Source organism: Macaca thibetana, chromosome 9 (genome assembly GCF_024542745.1).
Source record: "Macaca thibetana thibetana isolate TM-01 chromosome 9, ASM2454274v1, whole genome shotgun sequence".
NCBI lineage: Eukaryota > Metazoa > Chordata > Mammalia > Primates > Cercopithecidae > Macaca > Macaca thibetana.
Window position 1 is genome coordinate 99,716,760 of NC_065586.1, and position 20,515 is coordinate 99,737,274.

The 20,515-nt window shown below is 52.9% G+C and overlaps 2 protein-coding genes across 2 annotated transcripts in view; one reads left to right on the forward strand and one right to left on the reverse strand.

Annotated features, from left to right (window-relative positions):
* Positions 1-14,697, reverse strand: part of ATP5MK (ATP synthase membrane subunit k) — a 201,510-nt gene extending 186,813 nt beyond the window's left edge. The window contains exon 1 of the mRNA XM_050804929.1: positions 14,694-14,697. The gene's annotated coding sequence lies outside the window, so the exon portion shown is untranslated. The remainder of the gene's footprint in view (positions 1-14,693) is intronic.
* NEURL1 (neuralized E3 ubiquitin protein ligase 1) overlaps positions 1-20,515 on the forward strand; it is a 105,961-nt gene that overhangs the window by 76,536 nt on the left and 8,910 nt on the right. Inside the window, exons 2-5 of the mRNA XM_050804912.1 lie at positions 955-1,196; positions 1,569-1,890; positions 14,894-15,583; positions 19,907-20,053. Coding sequence (XP_050660869.1) covers positions 955-1,196; positions 1,569-1,890; positions 14,894-15,583; positions 19,907-20,053 — 1,401 coding nt within the window. The remainder of the gene's footprint in view (positions 1-954; positions 1,197-1,568; positions 1,891-14,893; positions 15,584-19,906; positions 20,054-20,515) is intronic.

Consider the following 20,515-nt stretch of genomic DNA (forward strand, 5'->3'; position numbering starts at 1 on the left):
GCCAACACAGCCCGGACTGAGGGCTGGGCCTCTCCCTCTCCCTTCTCTCCCTGTCTTCCATCTCCTTCCTGGAAGCTGCTCCTCCTCCTCTAGGGAGTGGAAGGGTCTGGACAGGCCCAATGCCGAGCTCTTTGCATCATTAAATTCCTGCCTTGGAGGACCAAAATTTGAAACATCCCAGAAGGCCTCTGTCACGTTTTGTGGCTTTCTACGGCTCCACCCACTTCTCCTCCATTCTTCATTGTTCTCTTTCCCCACGGTGACAGGATGGGCGGGCTCCACCTCCTGAAGGACAGGGCGTGGATCTTGGGGGCCCCACCAGAATCCCCAGCCCTTGAGGCTGTGTATTAATTAATGCTGCCTGTGCTGCTGAGACTTGTCTTGGAGCCACAGAGTAGAGGCCACCCATTGTGCCAGAGAGGGAAGTGTTGTCTTCCCCAAGGTCACAGAGCCAGTTAGTGACAGCCCCGAGGACAGGATCCATGTATGTTTCATGTCTGTGTCTCCAGTGCTCAGGACAGAGCTTGGTTTTCAGCAGATATGTCATAAATATTTATTGAATAAAATAAATAAACCAAGGATGGTGGAGTGCCAGTGAGTGGTGGTGGAGGGCAGTAGTAAAGGCGATGTGCTATCATGGTAGGAGGTGAAAGGCAGAGGGTGTTAAATACTAGTGGGGAGAGGAGGTGGGAGAGGGTGGGGGTGGAAGGTGATGGGGAAGGCTGAGGGGAGAAGTGGTGGGTAGTGAACCAGTAGAGCATGGTGGCAGATGGTGGAGTGGGAGATGGTGAGAGATGGTGGCAGAAGGATGGTGGCAAGGGGTGGCAACAGTGGTGGAAGAACTGGGCTCCGGGTGACTTCTGGTCATGCCCAGCCTCCTCCCTTACCTAGGGGACTCTGGTCTGGCTTGTGGACCCATCAAGTTCTCTGACACTGTGGCCTGTTCCTTTGCAGACTCCATCGGGGGCCCCTTCCCCGTCACTTCTCACCGATGCCACCACAAGCAGAAGCACTGCCCAGCGGTGCTGCCTGGTGGGGGGCTCCCAGCCACGCCGCTGCTCTTCCACCCTCACACCAAGGGCTCCCAGATCCTCATGGACCTCAGCCACAAGGCTGTCAAGAGGCAGGCCAGCTTCTGCAACGCCATCACCTTCAGCAACCGCCCGGTCCTCATCTACGAGCAAGTCAGGCTGAAGGTGGGCCTGCCCCCGTCCCCGCCCCCGCCCCGTGCTTCCTGCTTCCCTCACGGCGTTCCCTGGGCCTCTGGACTCTGCCTGCTGCCACCCCCACCACCATACCCTGCCCCCGCCTTTTCTCTCTGGTGACCCTCTTCCCTCTTCCTTATGCCTTTCTCAACCTCCCTGTGTGACAAGGAAGGAACCGGGAGGGCAGTGGCTGCGGGAACCCCTTGCTGTCTTCCCAGCAGGGAGGGCTCCTGGGAGGGAACCGTGCTGGAATGGTGGGCAGGCTGCTGTGGGATGCTCCAGGGAGTCCACCCGAGGGGGGCTACCCTTGGTCCGATTGACCAAGTGGGAGAGGGTGGGCTGAGGCCACCCCCTGCCACCCAGATCACCAAGAAGCAGTGCTGTTGGAGCGGGGCCCTGCGGCTGGGCTTCACCAGCAAGGACCCATCCCGCATCCACCCTGACTCGCTGCCCAAGTACGCCTGCCCCGACCTGGTGTCCCAGAGTGGCTTCTGGGCCAAGGCGCTGCCTGAGGAGTTTGCCAACGAGGGCAACATCATCGCTTTCTGGGTGGACAAGAAGGGTCGTGTCTTCCACCGCATCAACGACTCGGCTGTCATGCTGTTCTTCAGCGGGGTCCGCACGGCTGACCCGCTCTGGGCCCTGGTGGACGTCTACGGCCTCACGCGGGGCGTCCAGCTGCTTGGTGAGTGCCTGCCCCTCCGGCCCCTTGGTGCAGGGGACACCCCTCAACCTCTGGGCACTGCAGCCTGGCGCTGTGCAATCCCATCAGGCGTAGGGACCCCTCTCTGACTGGTGCCGAGGGGAACAGGGGCAGCCCTGGGAGCCTTGGCATGAACTGCAGAGAGCTCCTTTCCTCTAGGCCCATTGCTTTTCAGTGGAACCTGGGTGTGATTTCTGCTCTCTGCAGCCTCTCAGGTGGTGCCTTGGGCAGTGTGCAACCTTCACAATCATAAACGGCGACCTCAAAGACCACCACCCCCAGAAGAAATTAAATTAATCATCACAACCACAGTTCATAGAACACTTACTATGTGCAAGGCACTTCATTCTTGCCTGTTTTCATAGCAACCCTGGGAGGGAGACCCTGTTATTGGGCAGAAACTCAAGTCCAGGGAGGTTGCATCATGGTCCCAGGAGCCATGGCCCTTGAGGGGTAGAGCCAGCCCTGAGTCTCCAGCTCTAAAGCCAGCTGTCAGGCCCTGGGCTCTGCAGCCTTCCAGAAGACTGGGTTCCAAGCCCACCCTAGTGCCTTTTGCAGGGATGTTGGATAAAAGGGTAGGATCCAGGGGCAGAAGGCACTGGGGGAGCTAAGACTCTTGGCTGCTCCCTGGCCCCCAGCGTAAGTTAGGCTGTTTCAGGAGAGCGAGAGAGCAAGGAGGAGGAGCCTCGGGAAGCAGCCTGGCATGCTCAGGGGCCAGGCTTCCCTGCAATGGCACAAGTACCGGGGCTAGAAGAGGACAGGAGAATCTCCGACTTCCTAGGGTCACACAGCGAGTTGGTGGTTAAGGTAGGACTAGAACTCAGGTCACCTGACTCCCAGACCAGGCTCCTTCCCACCTGGCTCTCGTTGTGCACAGGCACTCAAGTGCACGTGCGCACATGCAGACTCTGGGTACAAATCAGGCCATCAGCAAACCGGCTTTGCTTCCAGGCAGAGGCTGCGCAAGCCTCAGCTTCCTCATCTGTGAAATGGGTTGGTGGGAAGATTAAGTTCCATCAAGGAGGCTGTGAGTAAAGTGCCCAGCACAGTCTCGGGTACCAAGTATATGCTCAAGCAACACTCTTTCCTTCTGCCATCTCTACCCGCCGCTCCCTGCAGAGAAAGAGGCCATGAAGGTGGTTGAAAAACGTTTTTTTTTTTCCTTTATGACTTCAGAGCCTAGCCACAGTGAAGCTCTTCTTTTCCACAACACCTTTATTTGAGCAAAAAGTCAGTGATAGTAAAAACAAAGAAATGAGTCAGAAGCCTGTTTGTTGAGTTCCAAACATCAGGAAGCGGTTTTTATTAGCTAGTAGTTTGGGAACTTTCTGTTTTTCACCTCAACAGAAGTGTTTCTGCATTCACAATGACACGTTCAGAGCCTGGAACTGGGCAGTTCTGGGTCTCAGCAACTGAAGAAGGGAGCCCGGGTGCTTTGCATTTTCTCTGTGAAACGGGTGTGCCTGCAGCCGGGGCAGAAAGAGCAGTGTTCATGCCCCTGAGCTACAGAGACCGGCAGATCCTAGCCTCGCGCTGTACTAGGTGTGGGGCCTCAGTTTCTTCATCTGTAATGTGGGGCTAAATGCTTTCTCAGGGTTCTTTGAGAAGCAGCTGATGCACAGTAAGGGGTCCGTGACTGTCATTCGTCCCCACCCATCCTGGGGAGGGCAGTTCCCCACTCAAGGCTCGAGTGAATGCCGTGGTGCAGCTTTGGTATCCTCAGGGCCCCATACTTCAAGGCACTGGAGTCCCAGCGCTTGAGTTTGAGCTCTAACCTGACCACTTCTGCTTGAGCCTCAGGCTTCCCACCTGGATAATGGTTGTGAAGGCTCTGACTTAGCCCAGGGCTCAGCCACATAGTGGAAGGCGAAGTCTCTGCTCCCAAGAAAGCCACAGTCTTGTTGAGGGGTGGGCGGGTGAAGGTAGTGGGGTGACATTCTTGCTTTTCCCTAAGAAAATGTGCCCTTCCTCACAGTCCCCACTCTGGCTTCAAGGCCAGCCCCAAAGCCCCCTCCTCCCTGAAGCCTTTCTGGGCGGAATTCTCCTCTCCATCTCTGTGTGCCACCAAGTGGTGCTGGCGCTTCTCTCAGTACTGAGCATCGGCAGAGCCTTGGTCTGTCCGTATGTCCACTTCCCTGCAAGATGGGGAAGAATCCACCTCTCATTCAGTCGGGCTGCTCTCCGGGGTGGAGGCTTCTGCCTGACCTGCAGAGGATGTGGAGGAATATTTGCAGGGTGGGTGGGGGAGAGTAGTAGCGGGGGACGAATGAGAGGGCGGATGCCTTGTTAGATGAAGAAAACGGCAGGTGGGTGGGGGCCAAGGGCGACCCAGCCCTGCCCACAGATAGCCCAGGCTCACTGGGAAGTTAGGGAGATGAAGCAAACACTCCAGACGATGCAGGCACTCAGGGCACAACCCAAGAGAAGCCAGTAAATCGCTAACTGCTGTGGTCATGGGATGCCTTCCATCTGCCGAGATGGTTTCTATCCAGTTATCTCATTTAACCCCTCTGAAGCAGGCCCACAGGGAGGGGTTTTATCCCCATTTGGCAGGGAGATAACTGAGGCCCACTCAAGACCTGGCTTGCCCATGTAGGGATGTGGCAGAACCCTGACTTGAACTGGGCGTTCTGATGCCAAGAGCAACACCTTTCCCATTACCCTCCAGCTGCTTTAAACATAAAAGGAGGCAGGAAGTCAGAGGAGACTGAGGTCAGTGGGGGAGGATGGAGGCCAGGAGGCCTTCTTGGAAGAGAAGACTTGGGCTGGGCCTGCAAGTTCCAGGAGGGTCCTGGCACATGGGAATGAAGAGGAACACGCCAGACGGCATGGGGCTTCCCACCCTCAGGGGCTGAGGAGGGCTTGGAGAATAATCTGAAGGGCCCACCCTGGGCCACAGCCCAGGTGGCCTGACCTGGTCCAGCCCCATCCCCCTGTGACTATAAATGGGCTTGCATGCAGTGTTTTCAGTTGCATTTGGAGTTCCCGACAGGCTCCTCTCTGCCTCTCTGCACACCCGATAAGGTTAAGGCCCCAGCTGATTCCGTCCCAGCCGTAAATCACCATAATCCCTGGGTATTTTCAAACACTGATTATGGCCCCTAAATTCAATTGGCAGATAAAGATATCCCTTCATTTTATTCCTCCTGAATTTTTTTTTTTTTTTTTTTTTTTTTTTTTTTGGTAAAGATAGAGAGGGAGACACAGAGATTCATCCAGAGATCTGCTGAGATGGGCGTGATCTCTCCACCTTCGTTTAGTGCCTGTCTTCTGAGATACTCCCCTCTACCCCAGGTAGCCTCAAGGTCAGCTTCCTTCCCTGCCTCCTCTTTCCTCTCCGCCCCACTTCCCACCTCTCCCTCTCTCCATCGCTTGCCCCTTTACTGCACCTGTATCTTTCTGGGCTTTTCTCTCTCCCTCGACCTAGATCCTCTCACCCTTTTTGCTTTCCCTGGTCTTGGTGTCCTCCCCACTGCTGTCTCTCCTCTGAAGAAAGTCGCTGTCTGTCTTGGTGGCTCTGAAGCTGGGCCAGTCTTTCCTGGGGTGATTGTCCCCCAAACCAATGTCTGATCTTCAGGGATTTTCTGCCAGGCCTGCCCCTGTCCCCTTTGTCTGAAGCCTGTGGTCAAAGCCCTCCCAACCTTACCTGCTCTGTGTTTGTTCCTTAGACCAGAGGCTTCCCAGGGTAGCTGGCACATGGTAGGTAAGCAGGTCAGGCCATGGGTGGATGGGTTGTGTCCCCGGACAGAGTGGAGGCAGGGGCTGGTGTCTCTCCTCAATGGACGGTCCTCCCTGCCCTGACCAGAATCCAAGCCTACAGTGGTGCACATGCCATGGCCCCAGCAGGCCCTCCTCCCTGTTATGGTGCCCATGCCACAGCCCCAGCAGGCCCTCCTCCCTGTTATGCTGGAGTTCCGCAGATCACCTCTTTCTTTGGGGCGCCCTGGCTCAAGCCCAGGCTGGTATCGTCAAGAATAACAGCTTCCTTCCTCCAGGGAGAAGGGACCTGCCAGCAACTAAATAAACACAGATTTTATTGGGTGATTAATACATGGAGAAAGAAGCTCCTATCCCAGTGTCTCAAGATCTCCTTGCTCCTCTCAGAAATGTCGATTCAGGAAGAGCATCTGTGAGTCCCATCGGGAGGCTGGTGGGCCAAGAGCCCACTTACGAGGGAGCTCCAGAGCATCCCTCAGTGCCCACCACAGCCTAGGTACTATGTGGGGGCAGGTGGGAGACAGAAGAATTGAAAACCCAGCCCCTCTCCTGGAATAATGTTTTCCCTGGGGGACACATCATATAACTGATGCAAGGTGGTCCAAGTTCAATTCTGCAATCAAGTGTGAGCTGAAGAGTAAAACTGTGTGTATATGTGGGAGGGGAGTGCAGCTGGAGAGCAATCCAGGAGGACTTCCTGTAGGAGACAAGTTTTAAGTCAGGAACGGAGTGAGGTGAAAAAAATGGATTGGTTGAGGAACAATTTAGGTCAGACGGAGGGGTGTCCACAGGCACAGAGGTGGGGAATTGGCGGTCAGTAGGGGAGCAGATCCAGGAGGGGAAGGAATGAGGTGGAGAGGTAGTGGGTGACTTGTGGAGGTGAGGGGTGTGCACAGGTGTGGGTATGTGTATGCATCACAGGGGAGAGAGCCACGAGAGCTGAAAGCTTCCAGCAGCTTTTGTGCTGTCAAGTTGTTCAGTAAGAGGGACTGGCTGCTTGACAGTGGAGAAGTACGAGACCCAGAGATGGGGAGGGGCCTGCCCAAACTCTCCCAGCTGCTCATCAGCCCCACCAGGCCTGGAACCCAGATCTCTCAGTGTGATCTGGGAGTAAGGTCAGAGGGAGAAGGCTATCAACACCTCTAAATGGTGGGGCTGGGTCTGGGAGGGTTCTAGGAGGGGATGAGGTGGGAGCTCCCGAGGGCTTATGCATTCTATTCCATCCCTTGCCATGCACAGGTTCCCAGGTCTTGGTAAAAGACCTACGCCTGCCTACTGAGGAGAGAGCTGTGTGGAGACTCCTAGGGTGGGCTTCCAAGGGCCACGTGCTGCTGGGTGGGTTCTCCAGGCCCCCGGCAGATAGGGGCTTGGGTCAGGTCCTCTATCCAGGGCGTGCCTCAGCTTGGAGGCGCTGAGCATGATTGATCCCCAGCTGAGGACCACACTGCCATCTGGGCCTTCTGCTTCCCAGGCTAAACCAATATTTACCCTCAGCTGCGGCTGCCAGGGGCCAAGAGGCAAATATTAGTTTAAGGAGCCGGAGCCAGCTCTTGGGCTGGGGGAAACGGCTGAGGCTGCCGATCATGATTTCTTCCTCTTTGATGATTTTCATTTCTTTTTGATTAAGAAAAATCCTGCTCTTCCTTCTGCTTCAGAGGCTCTTCTGGCACTTCCTTTCTGCTTACCCCAAATTCTGCCAGCTATATCACTGCCCCACACCAAACCCTCCCCTCCGCCAGGAAGCTTTCCCAGACCTCCCTCATTCAAAATGACCCTTCCTCCTCCTGACCATCGGCACATGGAGACCTAAGTGGTATAAGCAGCTCTGAGTCATGTATTGTCCTGCTCTTTAAAGATACAGCATATATCCTCTTTGTATATAAAGGAAGGTATTATTGTGCCCATTTTGTAGATAAGGAACAGAGGCTCAGAGAGGTCTGATAACCTGCCCAGGGTCACACAGCTGGCAGTTGGTGGAGCTGGGATTTGAACCCAGGAGCTTGGGCTACATTACCTTCCAGCTTCTCTAGATGTGAGTCCATCTGATCTCCTTATTAAGTCTGGATGCCCGACAAGAGCGGGGACAGTGGCCCTCCTGTGCCTTCCAGAGTCGAGCTTACGAGAGTTCAAGGCATCAAGGATCAGCTGTGCATGTTGGGCACAGATAGGCCACCAGGGCCCCCGCAGTCCTGGTACACAGAAGAGGGGCAGTGCCCAGGATGCCGGATTCAGTGGGGAAGGTGGGTCTGCCTGCCTTGTAGTTCCCCGGAGGCTCCCAAGGGCTTTGTCTGGTTCAGTTGTTCCTGTGCACTCTAGTTTTCTACCACAATGAATATATATAAAGTTGAACCACATGTAATCGCCAGTATTGGACTGTTTTTAACTTACAAAATAGGCAATCTCATGTTTGCCCCTAGCATCTGTTGGGCTCAAGAGATTGTACTGGGGGCCTTGGAGAGAGTGGGGGGCTCAGGGTGGGGTGTATGTGGAGGGAGGAGCTGGGGCCTTGCAGTATTGGGGACAATGCCTTTATTTCAGATGCACGAGACCAACTGAATCAAGGCTTGACTTGGTCACTCACTATCTCTGGGCAGTTCTCAGCTTCTCTGTGCTTCAGCCTCCTCATCTATTATTTAGACATAATTATACACGCCCCACTTACCTCACAGATGTGGAAAGGCATTTACACAAATGAGAAGGGCTTTTGTCTTTAGGTTAAAAAGGAATACCTAATTTTAAAACACCACTCTCCCCCGCCAAAAAAAGCAAAGCCAACCCCTCAAACCAGCTCTCCAACTAGAAGAGGGAGCCTTGAACCCAGGTCCCTGTATCAGGCTGAAAGGAAAACCATGCAATCGAAATTGCTCCTTGGAACGAGATCTGTGGTTCTCCAGCTGGGTTCCTTGGAACACTGGGGTTCCACAGAGGTGTCTTGGAGGCTGCAGAGAAGGCCAGAGAGAGGAGGAGGGGACAGGTGCTCTGCCCACCTCCTAGACTTTGGCTAGAGCTTTGGGTTCTGTTGGACAAAAGGATTCCACTGCTTTTTAAAAAAGTTTGAGATCCACTAGACCAAATGATTCTATAAATCTATGAGATCCCATGGCTTGAAGATTCTCTGAATCTTAAAGTCTGTGACTGAGTAATTCTAGGATGTTCTGCCCTTCCCTCTGTGAGCCCCAGAAAACATGTTTGTTTCTCCTAAATTTCCCATGGTTGGGTTTAAAGGGAGAGGGTGGAGGTGGGTGCTGAGATGGGTGGAGAACCCCCTTGCCTGTCCAAGCCAGGCACCCGCCCTCCCCGGCTCCCTCCCATGCCCCGTGCCAGATGCGGACCAGCAGGAGGATGTTTGTGGAGACAGTAAAGGGCTGGCAGCACCTCCCAAACAGAGGCCAGCAGATACCCTCCAGCAAGCCGGGCGGCTGCAGGCTGACCCTTGGTTACAGATTAGCCAGTGCTCCGGATGTGAGAACGTCAACAAATGGGACTCTCAGGCTGACGGCCAGCTCTGCCTCAAAGGAGGCCCTGGCCTGCCCGAGGTCCTCCACGCCCAGGTCCTACCTTGGTTACCCTGCACTGCTGGCAGCGTATGGCAGGCCCGGGTAGCTTTCTGGGCAACAGCTGGCCCTGGGGCCCTCCTCAGTCTGTCCCCTCTCCCTCCCCATCCTGCTCTTCACCAGGTGTTTGCTAACAGTTTTCTCACCTGTCAACCCAAACCCTCCTGTGCTTCAGCCCAAGTCAAGTCAACTCCTGTGTCTTCCAGAATACCTTCCCTAGGCCACTCTGAAACAGGAAGGGGACTTCAGCCTTAGCTGGGGATCTTGATCCTATAAGGGGATATTTATTGTAAAGCAGAGAAGACTCAGAGGGAGCCTCAAGGAGGGTATGTGGGACACAGATGGATTCCCACCAGGAGAGTTTTTCTAAGTCATAGTTGTTCCAAGGTGGAGGGAGCCTTGGGAGATGGTAAACTTCCTGACCCTAGGGCCATTCTAGCTTCCAGCCAGGCTGAGAGATTGGCAGGGGTAAGTGGATTTCCTAGTTCCTTAGTTCCTCTAAGCTTCTGTCTAATCCTAGATGCCAAGACTCTGGTAATCAAATTGTATTCAAATATTTTCCTGACTTCGGGGCAGGCATGGTAGCTCACGCCTGTAATCTCAGCACTTTGGGAGGCCGAGACCAGCAGTTCACTTGAGCTGAGGAGTTCGAAACCAGCCTGGGAAACCTAGTGAAACCCTGTCTCTAACAAAAAATACAAAAATTAGCCAGGCGTGGTGGTGTGCACCTGTAGTCCCAGCCACTTGGGAGGCTGAGGCACAAGAATCGCTTGAACCCGGGAGGCAGAGGATGCAGTGAGCCTAGATCTTGCTACTGCACTCCAGCCTGGGGAACAGAGCAAGACCCTGTATCAAAAAACAAACAAACAAACAAACAAACAAACAAATTCCTGCCCTTAAGCCTTGCCCTTTCCACTGACTCCTGGCTCCTCCCTCTCCCAGACTCCCTGCCCAGGGCTGGGCACACAGTAGGTCGGTGAGTAGGGCCCCCAGCACCACCTAGAGGAGAGGAAACACATGGCCGGGACCTCCCTGCCCTGGCAGTGCCTGCTTATTTCTGCTCTGGCTCAGGGTGTCGGTAGAGCCACTGCCGGCCACCAGAATAGGCAAGAGCTGAAGACTGACAGGTTCTTTCCTGAATGATGGGACATGCAAGGGGAGTCAGCTTAGCAGCTTCTCCTCGTGGCCTTGTGCCGTCTCTGTTCCCATCATAAACACCTCCAAAGTAGGTGGGCACGTGTCCCGGCACCGATTATGTAACTTGTTGCTTCCGAATGTGGGGCCACCCCACTGCTTGGGGTGACAGGTTGCCCATCTGTTTTTTCTAAGCCTTATCCATCAAGTGGTGCAGCCCTGGGCCGAGGTTGGTTCCATGGTGTTCTCCCATGGCTTGGGGCCCCAAACACTGCCCTGACCTCTAACTTGGTATTGGCTCCCTCAGCTGTGACCTTTGCCGTCCCTTCTGCGGAGGGTGCTCTGACCAGCTCCTGAGTCTCGAGTTTCATCTATTTCAGGGCCTCGACACAGCTGGGCTCACTGATGGGATGGTTATTTTGGAGCTGCTGGCTGCCTGCAGCTGCTCCTGACCCTGAGGGGTGGAGAGGGAGAGAAGACAGACTTGGGCTGGGCACTGGCCCTAGGGATTCGTTCCGTTTTTAGCTGTTTCCTAGCAGCTTTCGTCCCTCCCCTCCCAACTCTAGCAAGATTTCAATCAAGGCTAAAGGGATCCACTTCCTACCCCCTTCTTCTCTTTGTACATCCTCCACTGTTTCTGCTTCCTTTCTTTATCCTCTCACCTCTACATTTTAGCTGCTGCTTCTTGGTCTTTGGTGATTTCATTCAATGAATATTTCCTGGGTACCTATCATGACTGATGTGAAGTCCTGCATTAAGGTTCAAAAAGCCCCTGGTCTGAGGACAGGTGTACCTGACTTTTAGTTGAGACTATGCTCAAGCCAAGCAAATACTAATATCTGAAGTTATCGGGTAGCTTCTTGGTGCTGGGGATGGTCCCACTTTACCTCAGCTTTCCAACAACAACTCAAGGCAGGTATTATTACCCCTATTCTCTAGGTGAGCAATTTGAGGCTGGGAGGAAGGTTGTTTACCCAAAAACCATCAGCCAAGTGCTGGGTCAGACATTTAAACCTAGGCCTGATCCAGACCTGGATCACCCAAAGCCCATGCACTTTCTTCTGAATCATGTGGCATTTCACATGCCAATAACAATGGCTTATATTAGCCTAATGACTGTGCCAGGTGTCCTATTTAGGTGCCCTGTGTACCTTACTCCTTTTCATCCTCACAGCGTCTCTTCTAAGGGGAGTATTAGATACAGATTTTATGTAAATCAGTAGATGCTGATTTCACTGCTGAAGAGCCCCCAAGAAGTTCAGCCTTGTCTTACAGGAAATGGCAGGGCCAGGATTTGAACCTAGACTGATGACTTCAAATTCATTGCACTTAACTGTGCTCTTGTCCTGCCTACTAGTATATGAATGTTGGTTACTGAAAAAACCTAATGTACTTTTAGGTTGCATTATTAGAAGTATAGCATATATACCAAGGGAGGTGATGGCCACACTGTGCCTTGAGCTGGTTGGTGCACATCTAGAGTACTGAGTCTGGTTCTGTTCATTGTCTAAGAGGTGGGAAGGTGTGTGGGAAGTCTGAGTATTCCCTGAGAATTGTCTTCAGTACTGGGCTGATAGGCAGCTCAGGAGGTAGTGGGTTAAATACAGGGAGGTAGATTTTGGTTTAAGAGAAGGAAATACTCTTTAAAGACAGATTAACTCCACAGTGGAACAGGTTGCCTGGGAGTTAGTGAGCACCTGGTAGTGTGCATGTTTAAGTAGAAGGGGACGCCTGAAGGGGCAGAGAGACCAGGATAGCTTACATCCAGTCCCATGAAGAGCTTTGTTCTGAGGGTCTGCCCAGCCCCAGGAGCTCTGGACTGATTGTCCTGAGGTGGTGGTGTGGGCCCAGTGACAGCTGTGTTCCTGGAGCTCTGGCTGGACATATCTGAGCGACTTGATTCCTCTTCTCCCTGCTGTTACTGCCCCTCCCCCTCTCTGTCTCCCACCCTCTGTAGTTCCCAAGGGCCAGTGCCTGGAATGCCGGAGGGGTGTGGGAGCAGGGGCTATTCCCCAGGCTTCAGGTCAGCCCACTGGCTTTCCCCAGCTCTGCACCATTTGTCTCCCACCTCCCCCCTGCACAGGCCCTCCTCGCCTCTGCCTTTCCCATTGTCTTTCCCACCTCCCCCCTGCACAGGCCCTCCTGGCCTCTGCCTTTCCCATTGTCTTTCCCACCTCCCCCCTGCACAGGCCCTCCTGGCCTCTGCCTTTCCCATTGTCTTTCCCACCTCCCCCTGCACAGGCCCTCCTGGCCTCTGCCTTTCCCATTGTCTTTCCCACCTCCCCCCTGCACAGGCCCTCCTGGCCTCTGCCTTTCCCATTGTCTTTCCCACCTCCCCCTGCACAGGCCCTCCTCGCCTCTGCCTTTCCCATTGTCTTTCCCACCTCCCCCTGCACAGGCCCTCCTGGCCTCTGCCTTTGCCTCTCCGCAGCCCCCCAGCCTCTCTGCACCATCACTGTCAAGAGTCAATTCCCTGGAATAATCACATTTTCCGGCCGGCTCCCTCCTCCTCGCCAACATGATTCCAGGAAACCCCAATCAGCCAGGCCCCAGGAGGCTTCTCCAGAGCTTTGGGAGGCTTGGGGGGAAGGGCCCACACCCAGAGCTTTCTGGGGGCCAGACAACACAGTTCTGGGAAAGGGTGAAAGAAAAAAGGGAGGTTTAGTGACCATGTCTACATTCAGGTGGAGCTGAATTTTGGCCTCTGCTGTCCCTACCAGAGCAATCCCCCAAGCTTTGCTGTCATACCCGAGAACCCCAGCCATCCTTAACCCAGTTCCTGAGGAGACAGCACAGATTCTCCCTTGGAGAGGTTCAGAGAGAAGGCCTGAAGGAAGGGATCGGGGTCCACGGTGCGGCTTACAGTGGCACCAGGCAAATTTGGAGAGATTGACTCACACAGAAGGGCTTCAATAAACAAGGAGAGTCTGGAAGTGAAGAATGCGGCATTGGGAGTTGGACAGACCTTTTTTTTCAATCCTGGATCTGCCACATGGTGGCTGTCATAACGCCGCTGAGCTTTATCTGTAAAACAGGAACACTTCCACGGGCTGCTGTAAGAATGAATTGCAGGGGTAATTCATGGAACATGGTGATTACTTTTATTGCAAGTTATAGGACTCCATAAAGCAGAACATAACACAGCCATTAGAAGAATATGGTTATGGAAACAGTTATTGGCATGGAGAGGTGTTCAGGTGCTGGGGATAAGACAGAAGGAGCCCAGGAGTTAAACTTTTGAAAATTTTGAAAAAAGCTCCAAGGGTTCTTAGCCTGGAGTCCTTGCCCATGGATGGCTTCATGTAGTTCATGAATGCCGAGAAATTATCTACAGAATTTAGTGAGAATGTGCATTTTTCTGGGGAAATGGGTCATCGCATTTTCAATGTCATCACATTTTCAGTTATGTAGTACGTGTAAAAGGTAAAAAACAAGTGATGTTTATATAGCATGACACAATTTTTGCACTAAAAAAGTTACCAGCTGGGTGTGGTGGCTCACACTTCTAATGTAGTACTTTGGGAGACTGAGGCAGGAGGATCGCTTGAGCCTAGGAGGTGGAGACCAGCCAGGCAACATGGCGAAATCCTGTCTCTACCTAAAAAATACAAAATTAGCTGGGCGCGGTGGTGCATCCCAGCTACTTGGGAGGCTGAGGTGAGAGGATGGTTTGAGCCTGGGAGGCGGAGGTTGCTGTGAGCTGAGCTATCTCCACTGCACTCCAGCCTGGGCCACAGAGCAAAACCCCGTCTCAAAAAAACAAACAAACAAAAAAACAAAGACAAAAACAAAAAAAATGCCAAATAAACACACACAAAAAAACCCAAAAATACAGCCTTTAAAAAGGCTGAAAGGTCATGCATACAGATATTAAAGATGTTTTTATCTGGGTGGTGGGCTTACAGGCGATTTTTTCTTTTTGCTGAACTGAATTTTCTACAAAATACCGTTTTGTATAACTTGTATGATTTTAAAAAGAATGATGAGTTTGATTCCCTATTAAGCCACTTTCAAAAGGATATCTTGGATAGATCTACTTCTCTCAGCCTGTGTCCTGACATGGCAATGGTAGCCTCAAAAGGTAATTGTTAAGGTTAGATGAGACAGTGTACGCAAAGAGGGTGTCTGTGTGTGTTTGCTGGGGAGTGGTTGCTCCCTGGCTTCCCAGGATGTTAGGCCTTCATCACTGTTTGTCAACAGAGTGCTCGGCGCTGTTCTAGGTGCTAGGGATAAGACAGAAGGAGCCCAGGAGTTAAATTTTTGAAAATTTTAAATTATAAGGAGTACACGTTTACTGTAGAAAATGGGTAAGTACACATTTGCATATAGCAAGCACCTGTGAGTATTTGGAAGCACTCACATGGTTTAAGTTTCTGCTTCCCCCCACCTATTCCTCTGTTTAAACAGATGTTCTGCAAGAGCAGTTTCTTGACTGTGCTCGCTAATTTATATCACAAGTATCGTGTGCGGCATTAGCCATCCGGGATTGTAACGGTGCGCGCGTAGGGACCGGGCAGCGGGGCGCGCCGGGGCCGCCTCCCGGGAGTCCTGCGTGACACCGCCACGTGTCTCCCGCGCAGATAGCGAGCTGGTGCTCCCAGACTGCCTGCGGCCGCGCTCCTTCACCGCCCTGCGGCGGCCGTCGCTGCGGCGCGAGGCGGACGACGCGCGCCTCTCGGTGAGCCTGTGCGACCTCAACGTGCCGGGCGCGGACAGCGACGAGGCCGCGCCGGCCGCCGGCTGCCCCATCCCGCAGAACTCACTCAACTCGCAACACAGCCGCGCGCTGCCCGCGCAGCTCGACGGCGACCTCCGTTTCCACGCCCTGCGCGCCGGCGCGCACGTCCGCATCCTCGACGAGCAGACGGTGGCGCGCGTGGAGCACGGGCGCGACGAGCGCGCGCTCGTCTTCACTAGCCGGCCCGTGCGCGTGGCCGAGACCATCTTCGTCAAGGTCACGCGCTCGGGTGGCGCGCGGCCCGGCGCGCTGTCCTTCGGCGTCACCACGTGCGACCCCGGCACGCTGCGGCCGGCCGACCTGCCCTTCAGCCCTGAGGCTCTCGTGGACCGCAAGGAGTTCTGGGCCGTGTGCCGCGTGCCCGGGCCCCTGCACAGCGGCGACATCCTGGGCCTGGTGGTCAACGCCGACGGCGAGCTGCACCTCAGCCACAATGGCGCGGCCGCCGGCATGCAGCTGTGCGTGGACGCCTCGCAGCCGCTCTGGATGCTTTTCGGCCTGCACGGGACCATCACGCAGATCCGCATCCTCGGTGAGTGCCCGCAACTGCGCCTGGGCGTGTGCCTTTCCTGGAGGCGGGGACGATCCGGGTAGGGGACAAAGGGCGAGCTTCCCTTCCTCCAGGCTCTTGATGATGTTGCTAAGGAATCACAGACACCTAAGGTGAGTTCTGGGCGGGACTCGGTCATCTAGTCAGTAGCCCGTATATGTCACCTGGGAGACTCACCCGGGGGTGAGACTGGGAAAAGCTCGAATTATTGAGTTTGATGCCCAGAATCGGATCAACCCATAGTCTCACAGATACATAAACAATCCAGAAGCACACAACCCAGTGACCACTTAAAAATGAGAGGAAAAGGCCGGGCGCGGTGGCTCACGCCTGTAATCCCAGCACTTTGGGAGGCCGAGGTGGGCGGCTCACGAGGTCAGGAGATCGAGACCATCCTGGCTAACACGGTGAAACCACGTCTCTACCAAAAATACAAAAAATTAGCCGGGCATGGTGGCGGGCGCCTCTAGTCCCAGCTACTCGGGAGGCTGAGGCAGGAGAATGGCGTGAGCCCAGGAGGCGGAGCTGCAGTGAGCCGAGATCGGGCCACTGCACTCCAGCCTGGGCGACAGAGCGAGACTCCGTATAAAGAAAAAAGAAAAAAAGGTTTCTCCCAGCAGTTAACTCTTTGAGTCTTGGTTACCATTTCTCCAAAATGGAAATAAAGGTCCTCACCTTTAAGGAAGTTTGTGAGTCCAAATGAGAAAAAGAGGTTGGAATGTCAGTAGTCAGGTGGTACAGGGTGGTGTCTGATTGGGGGACTCTGGGGAATACCTGAGTAGGCAGCCTTGGGGGAAGTGGGGCAGCAGAGTTCTGGACCTGCCTTTTCTGGGGGGCACAGGGTGTGAAAGGCCTGGGGGATGTGTATTGAGTTAAGAAAAGAAGGGAGGAAGATTCTTTATTGCAAGACTTCTCAGAGCCTTTAATATGAAGTTTGATTAAGGAGACGGTGATGGTGGTTTTGGTGTACAGTTTTTACATACTAATTTGGCCAGAAATCTTTTCACAGAGTGTCTCCTGGTACCTCTGTACCCCAGAGTGAGCAAGTATTCATGCTTTCCGAGTGCTGGTCTTTGAACCAGCTCTGTGAGACTGAGCTGGTTTCATTAGACTCACCTGGAGAACCTATTAAAGTGCAGATTCTTGGACCCCACCTCCAGAGATTTTAATTCTGTAGACCTTGGACAGGTTCTGGACATCTGAATTGGTTTTCTTTAGCAAGTATGCTTACCCAAGTTTGGAGACCCCTGGGCCTCACCGCCCCTAGCCTAGACCTCAGCCCAGGAGGCTTGATAGGTAAGATAATGTGTGTAGATGAGTGAGCATGAGGTAGTTACTCTATGAGATTGGCATACTGTGTATAGGCACATGTGAATAAATGAATACACATATGTTAATGTTTGTAATGCTGTTGGTTTGTGAGAGCATGCAAAGTCATATAAAAATCATTGGGGACTTCCAACTCTGGAAGGAGACCAAATGAAGATGGAGTGAAACATAAATAAAAAGGGAATGAAAGGGCCAGGCGTGATGGCTCACATCTGTAATCCCAGCACTTCTGAGAGGCCAAGGCGGATGGATTGCTTGAGGCCAGCAGTTCAAGACCATCCTGGCCAATGTGGCAAATCCCCATTTTTACTAAAATACAAAAAAATTTAGCTGGGTGTGGTGGTGGTGATGCATGCCTGTAAGCCCAGCTACTTGGGAGGCTGAGGCAGGAGAATCGCTTGAACCTGGGAGGTGGAGGCTGCAGTGAGCTGAGATGGCGCCACTGCATTCCAGCTTGGGCAACAGTGAGATTCCGTTTCAAGAAAAGAGGGAGAGAGAAAGAGAAACAAAGAAAGCAAGCAAGCAGGCAGATGAATCAGGCTTGGGTGAGAATTCAAGATGGAATAAAAAGAAATTAGGCTGGAATGCCAAAAAAAAAAAAAAAAAAAAAAAAAGAGTCAAGCTGATTTCACTGACCAGGATATACTATTCCTCAGGGCAAGGAAATTACATAAGAGTAAGGTACTTTCTTCCCTCAGCACCATCTAATAATAGCTAAGTAGCTTTCCAGTAAGGCTTCTGTTGCCCAAAGAGGTTTACTAGACTGGAGCAAAGGGGAGGCTTAAAAAAAAAAAATCCAGATTTCTCCCTTTCAAGAGGGAGATAGGCCAGGGTGGGTGTTGAAGAAGAACCACCCAGAATTCAATAGACATTCAACAGAGTGCTCCTGATCTGTTTGGAAAATTGGGCATCTCAACCAGAAAATTGGTGTTTGAAGATCCTGACTGACTTCAAAGGAATAACTAACCAGTGGCAATGTATGAAGGGTCATTATTAACCTTACAGAGGAATGCTTAGCTTTGTGGCTAGCCTAAGTAAACTAAGAATAGAAGGTTATTTCCTTCACTCATGTGTATCACAAAACATACAGCCAGTTCCATGCTTACTGGTGAAATATTCTCATGAAAGTCAGGAATATAATAGAGATGGCTTACAGATGTTCTAAAAATGCTGGCCAATGCAAGAAGGCAAGAAAAGTAAATAGGAGTTGTGAATTCGTGAAAGAAGGAGATGATAATTAACTTGGAAAAATATCAACACAGTAAGAGAAACCCTGTGGGCATCTATTGAATATCCTTAGAAATAATAATATCACTAAATGAATTAGAATTAATAACTACAGATAAAAAAGATCTCTTTGGGCACTTAGGTGTGTGCAGGGCATTATGTTAGGATTTGTGGGAGAGTCACAGGTGAATAAGATTTCCTGTTCTAAGAAAGCTCATGGGCCGGGCATGGTGGCTCACACCTGTAATCTCAGCACTTTGGGAGGCCAGGGTGGGTGGATCACGAGATCAGGAGATTGAGACCACCCTGGCTAACATGGTGAAACCCCATCTCTACTAGAAATACAAAAAAAATTAGCTGGGCATGGTGGCGGGCACCTGTAATCCCAGCTACTCGGGAGGCTGAGGTAGGAGAATGGTGTGAACCCAGGAGGTGGAGCTTGCAGTGAGCCGAGATGGCGCCAGTGCACTCCAGCCTGGGCAACAGAGCAAGACTCCTCTCAAAAAAAAAAAAAAAAAAAGAAAGCTCATGGTTTTACTGGAGAAACAAAACTGGAGTCCTGCGCACAGAACAAATAATACCCCAGCCTTTGTGGTTTTATAGTCGTGTGTCTGTAGTGCGTGTGTGTGTGTACTTGAGGGAGTAATGTGGTCTGGGGGTAGTCAGGGCGGCCCGGAGGAAGGAGTTTGAGGACAGCCCCCAGAGGCTTCCTGGACAGCCAGCTCTTTGAAGGCAGGGGCTGTTTCCAGCTTTCTGTCTGCACAGGGCCTGGTGCCTGGTAGGTCCTCGGTAAGGATTTGTTGAAGGGAAGAAAGAAGGAAGGAGGGAAAGAGGTAGGCATGGATTGTTAAAAAGGAGAGGAAGGCCAGGCATGGTGGCTGACGCCTGCAATCCCAGCACTTTGGGAGCTGAGGCGGGCAGATCACGAGGTGAGGAGATCGAGACCATCTTGGCCAACATGGTGAAACCCCGTCGCTACTGAAAATACAAAAACATTAGCTGGGTATGGTGGCATGTGCCTGTGATCCCAACTATTCAGGAGGCTGAGGCAGGAGAATCCCTTGAACCTGGGAGGTGGAGATTGCAGTGAGCCGAGGTCATGCCACTGCACTCCAGCCTGGTGACAGAGTGAGACTACGTCTGAAAAAAAAAAATATATATATATATATTTTATATATATATATATAAAAGGAGAGGAAGTGAGTGACAGAAGGAGGAAGGAGGGGAGGAGAGAATCTATGATCAGAACAAGGTGGGAAAGGGTGAAGGCAAAGGCATTGCAGAGGTGCCATGCAGAAAAGGTGGGTGATATCTGGGGACAGTGGTGAAGAGTGCAGGGCTCTGAACAGGAGGGTGAGGTTGCGGGGCAGAGGAGATGGTAACGTACATGCTCCGGCCCAGGAAGCTTTGCAGAAAGCATACATGGGGAGGAGCGGAGGTAGGTGCCAGGCAGGGGCCTAGTTTGGAGCTGCTGTTTTAGCAAGAAGCAAGCAGGATGTGGCCTTCCAGTTCATAGGTGAGAACAGAGGCCAGGCTGGATGCTGACGGGGGTCAAAGTCTTTAGCTGATTAGCTACATTCCACGGCAATAATATCAAATGATCCTCTGCACCAGCCTGCAAAATCCCGCTCTCGGCCCTGTGGCTGGTCTGTGTGGTCAAGCCTGGGAACCCACTGTGAGAGATGGAGCTTTCTCCAGTTTGGCCTGGACAGGCAGCTAGCGTGTCCTTCCCTCCCTCCCCTTTCACAGGCTCCACCATCCTGGCTGAGCGTGGTATCCCATCACTCCCCTGCTCCCCTGCCTCCACGCCAACCTCGCCCAGTGCCCTGGGCAGCCGCCTCTCTGACCCCTTGCTCAGCACGTGCAGCTCTGGCCCTCTGGGTAGCTCTGCTGGCGGTAAGTAGGCTGGCTTCTCTGTTCCATGGTGACTGTGTGGGACTGTGGCAAGGATGCGGCCTTTGTGTCTGGGCTGGGAGTGGAGAGGAGCCGGAGCTGGGCTCAGTGAACCTTTGTTGCGGGGTGATTTCTGGGGTCATCCCCTTCTGTCCCCTAGCTCGGCAGTGCCAAAGGGTAGCTTAGGAGGGACCTACCTTAAACGATTCGGGACCCTTTCCTTTCTCCATCTTGCCGTATTTTCTCTCACTGCCTCCTAGCCACTCTCCCCTCATCTGGGGGTGGAGTGGGTCAGAAGTGGGTTGCTCAGAGCTCAGCCTCTTCCCTTGTGCCCTGGAAGTTGGGTTGTCAGGGTGAACAGGCAGATCCTGATAAATGTAGGGGGACACGAGGCCGGGGAGCTCTCTTCCCATGAATCCAGTGCCAGGTTGGGCCATGTCTCCTCCTGACTGGTGCCCCCTTGTC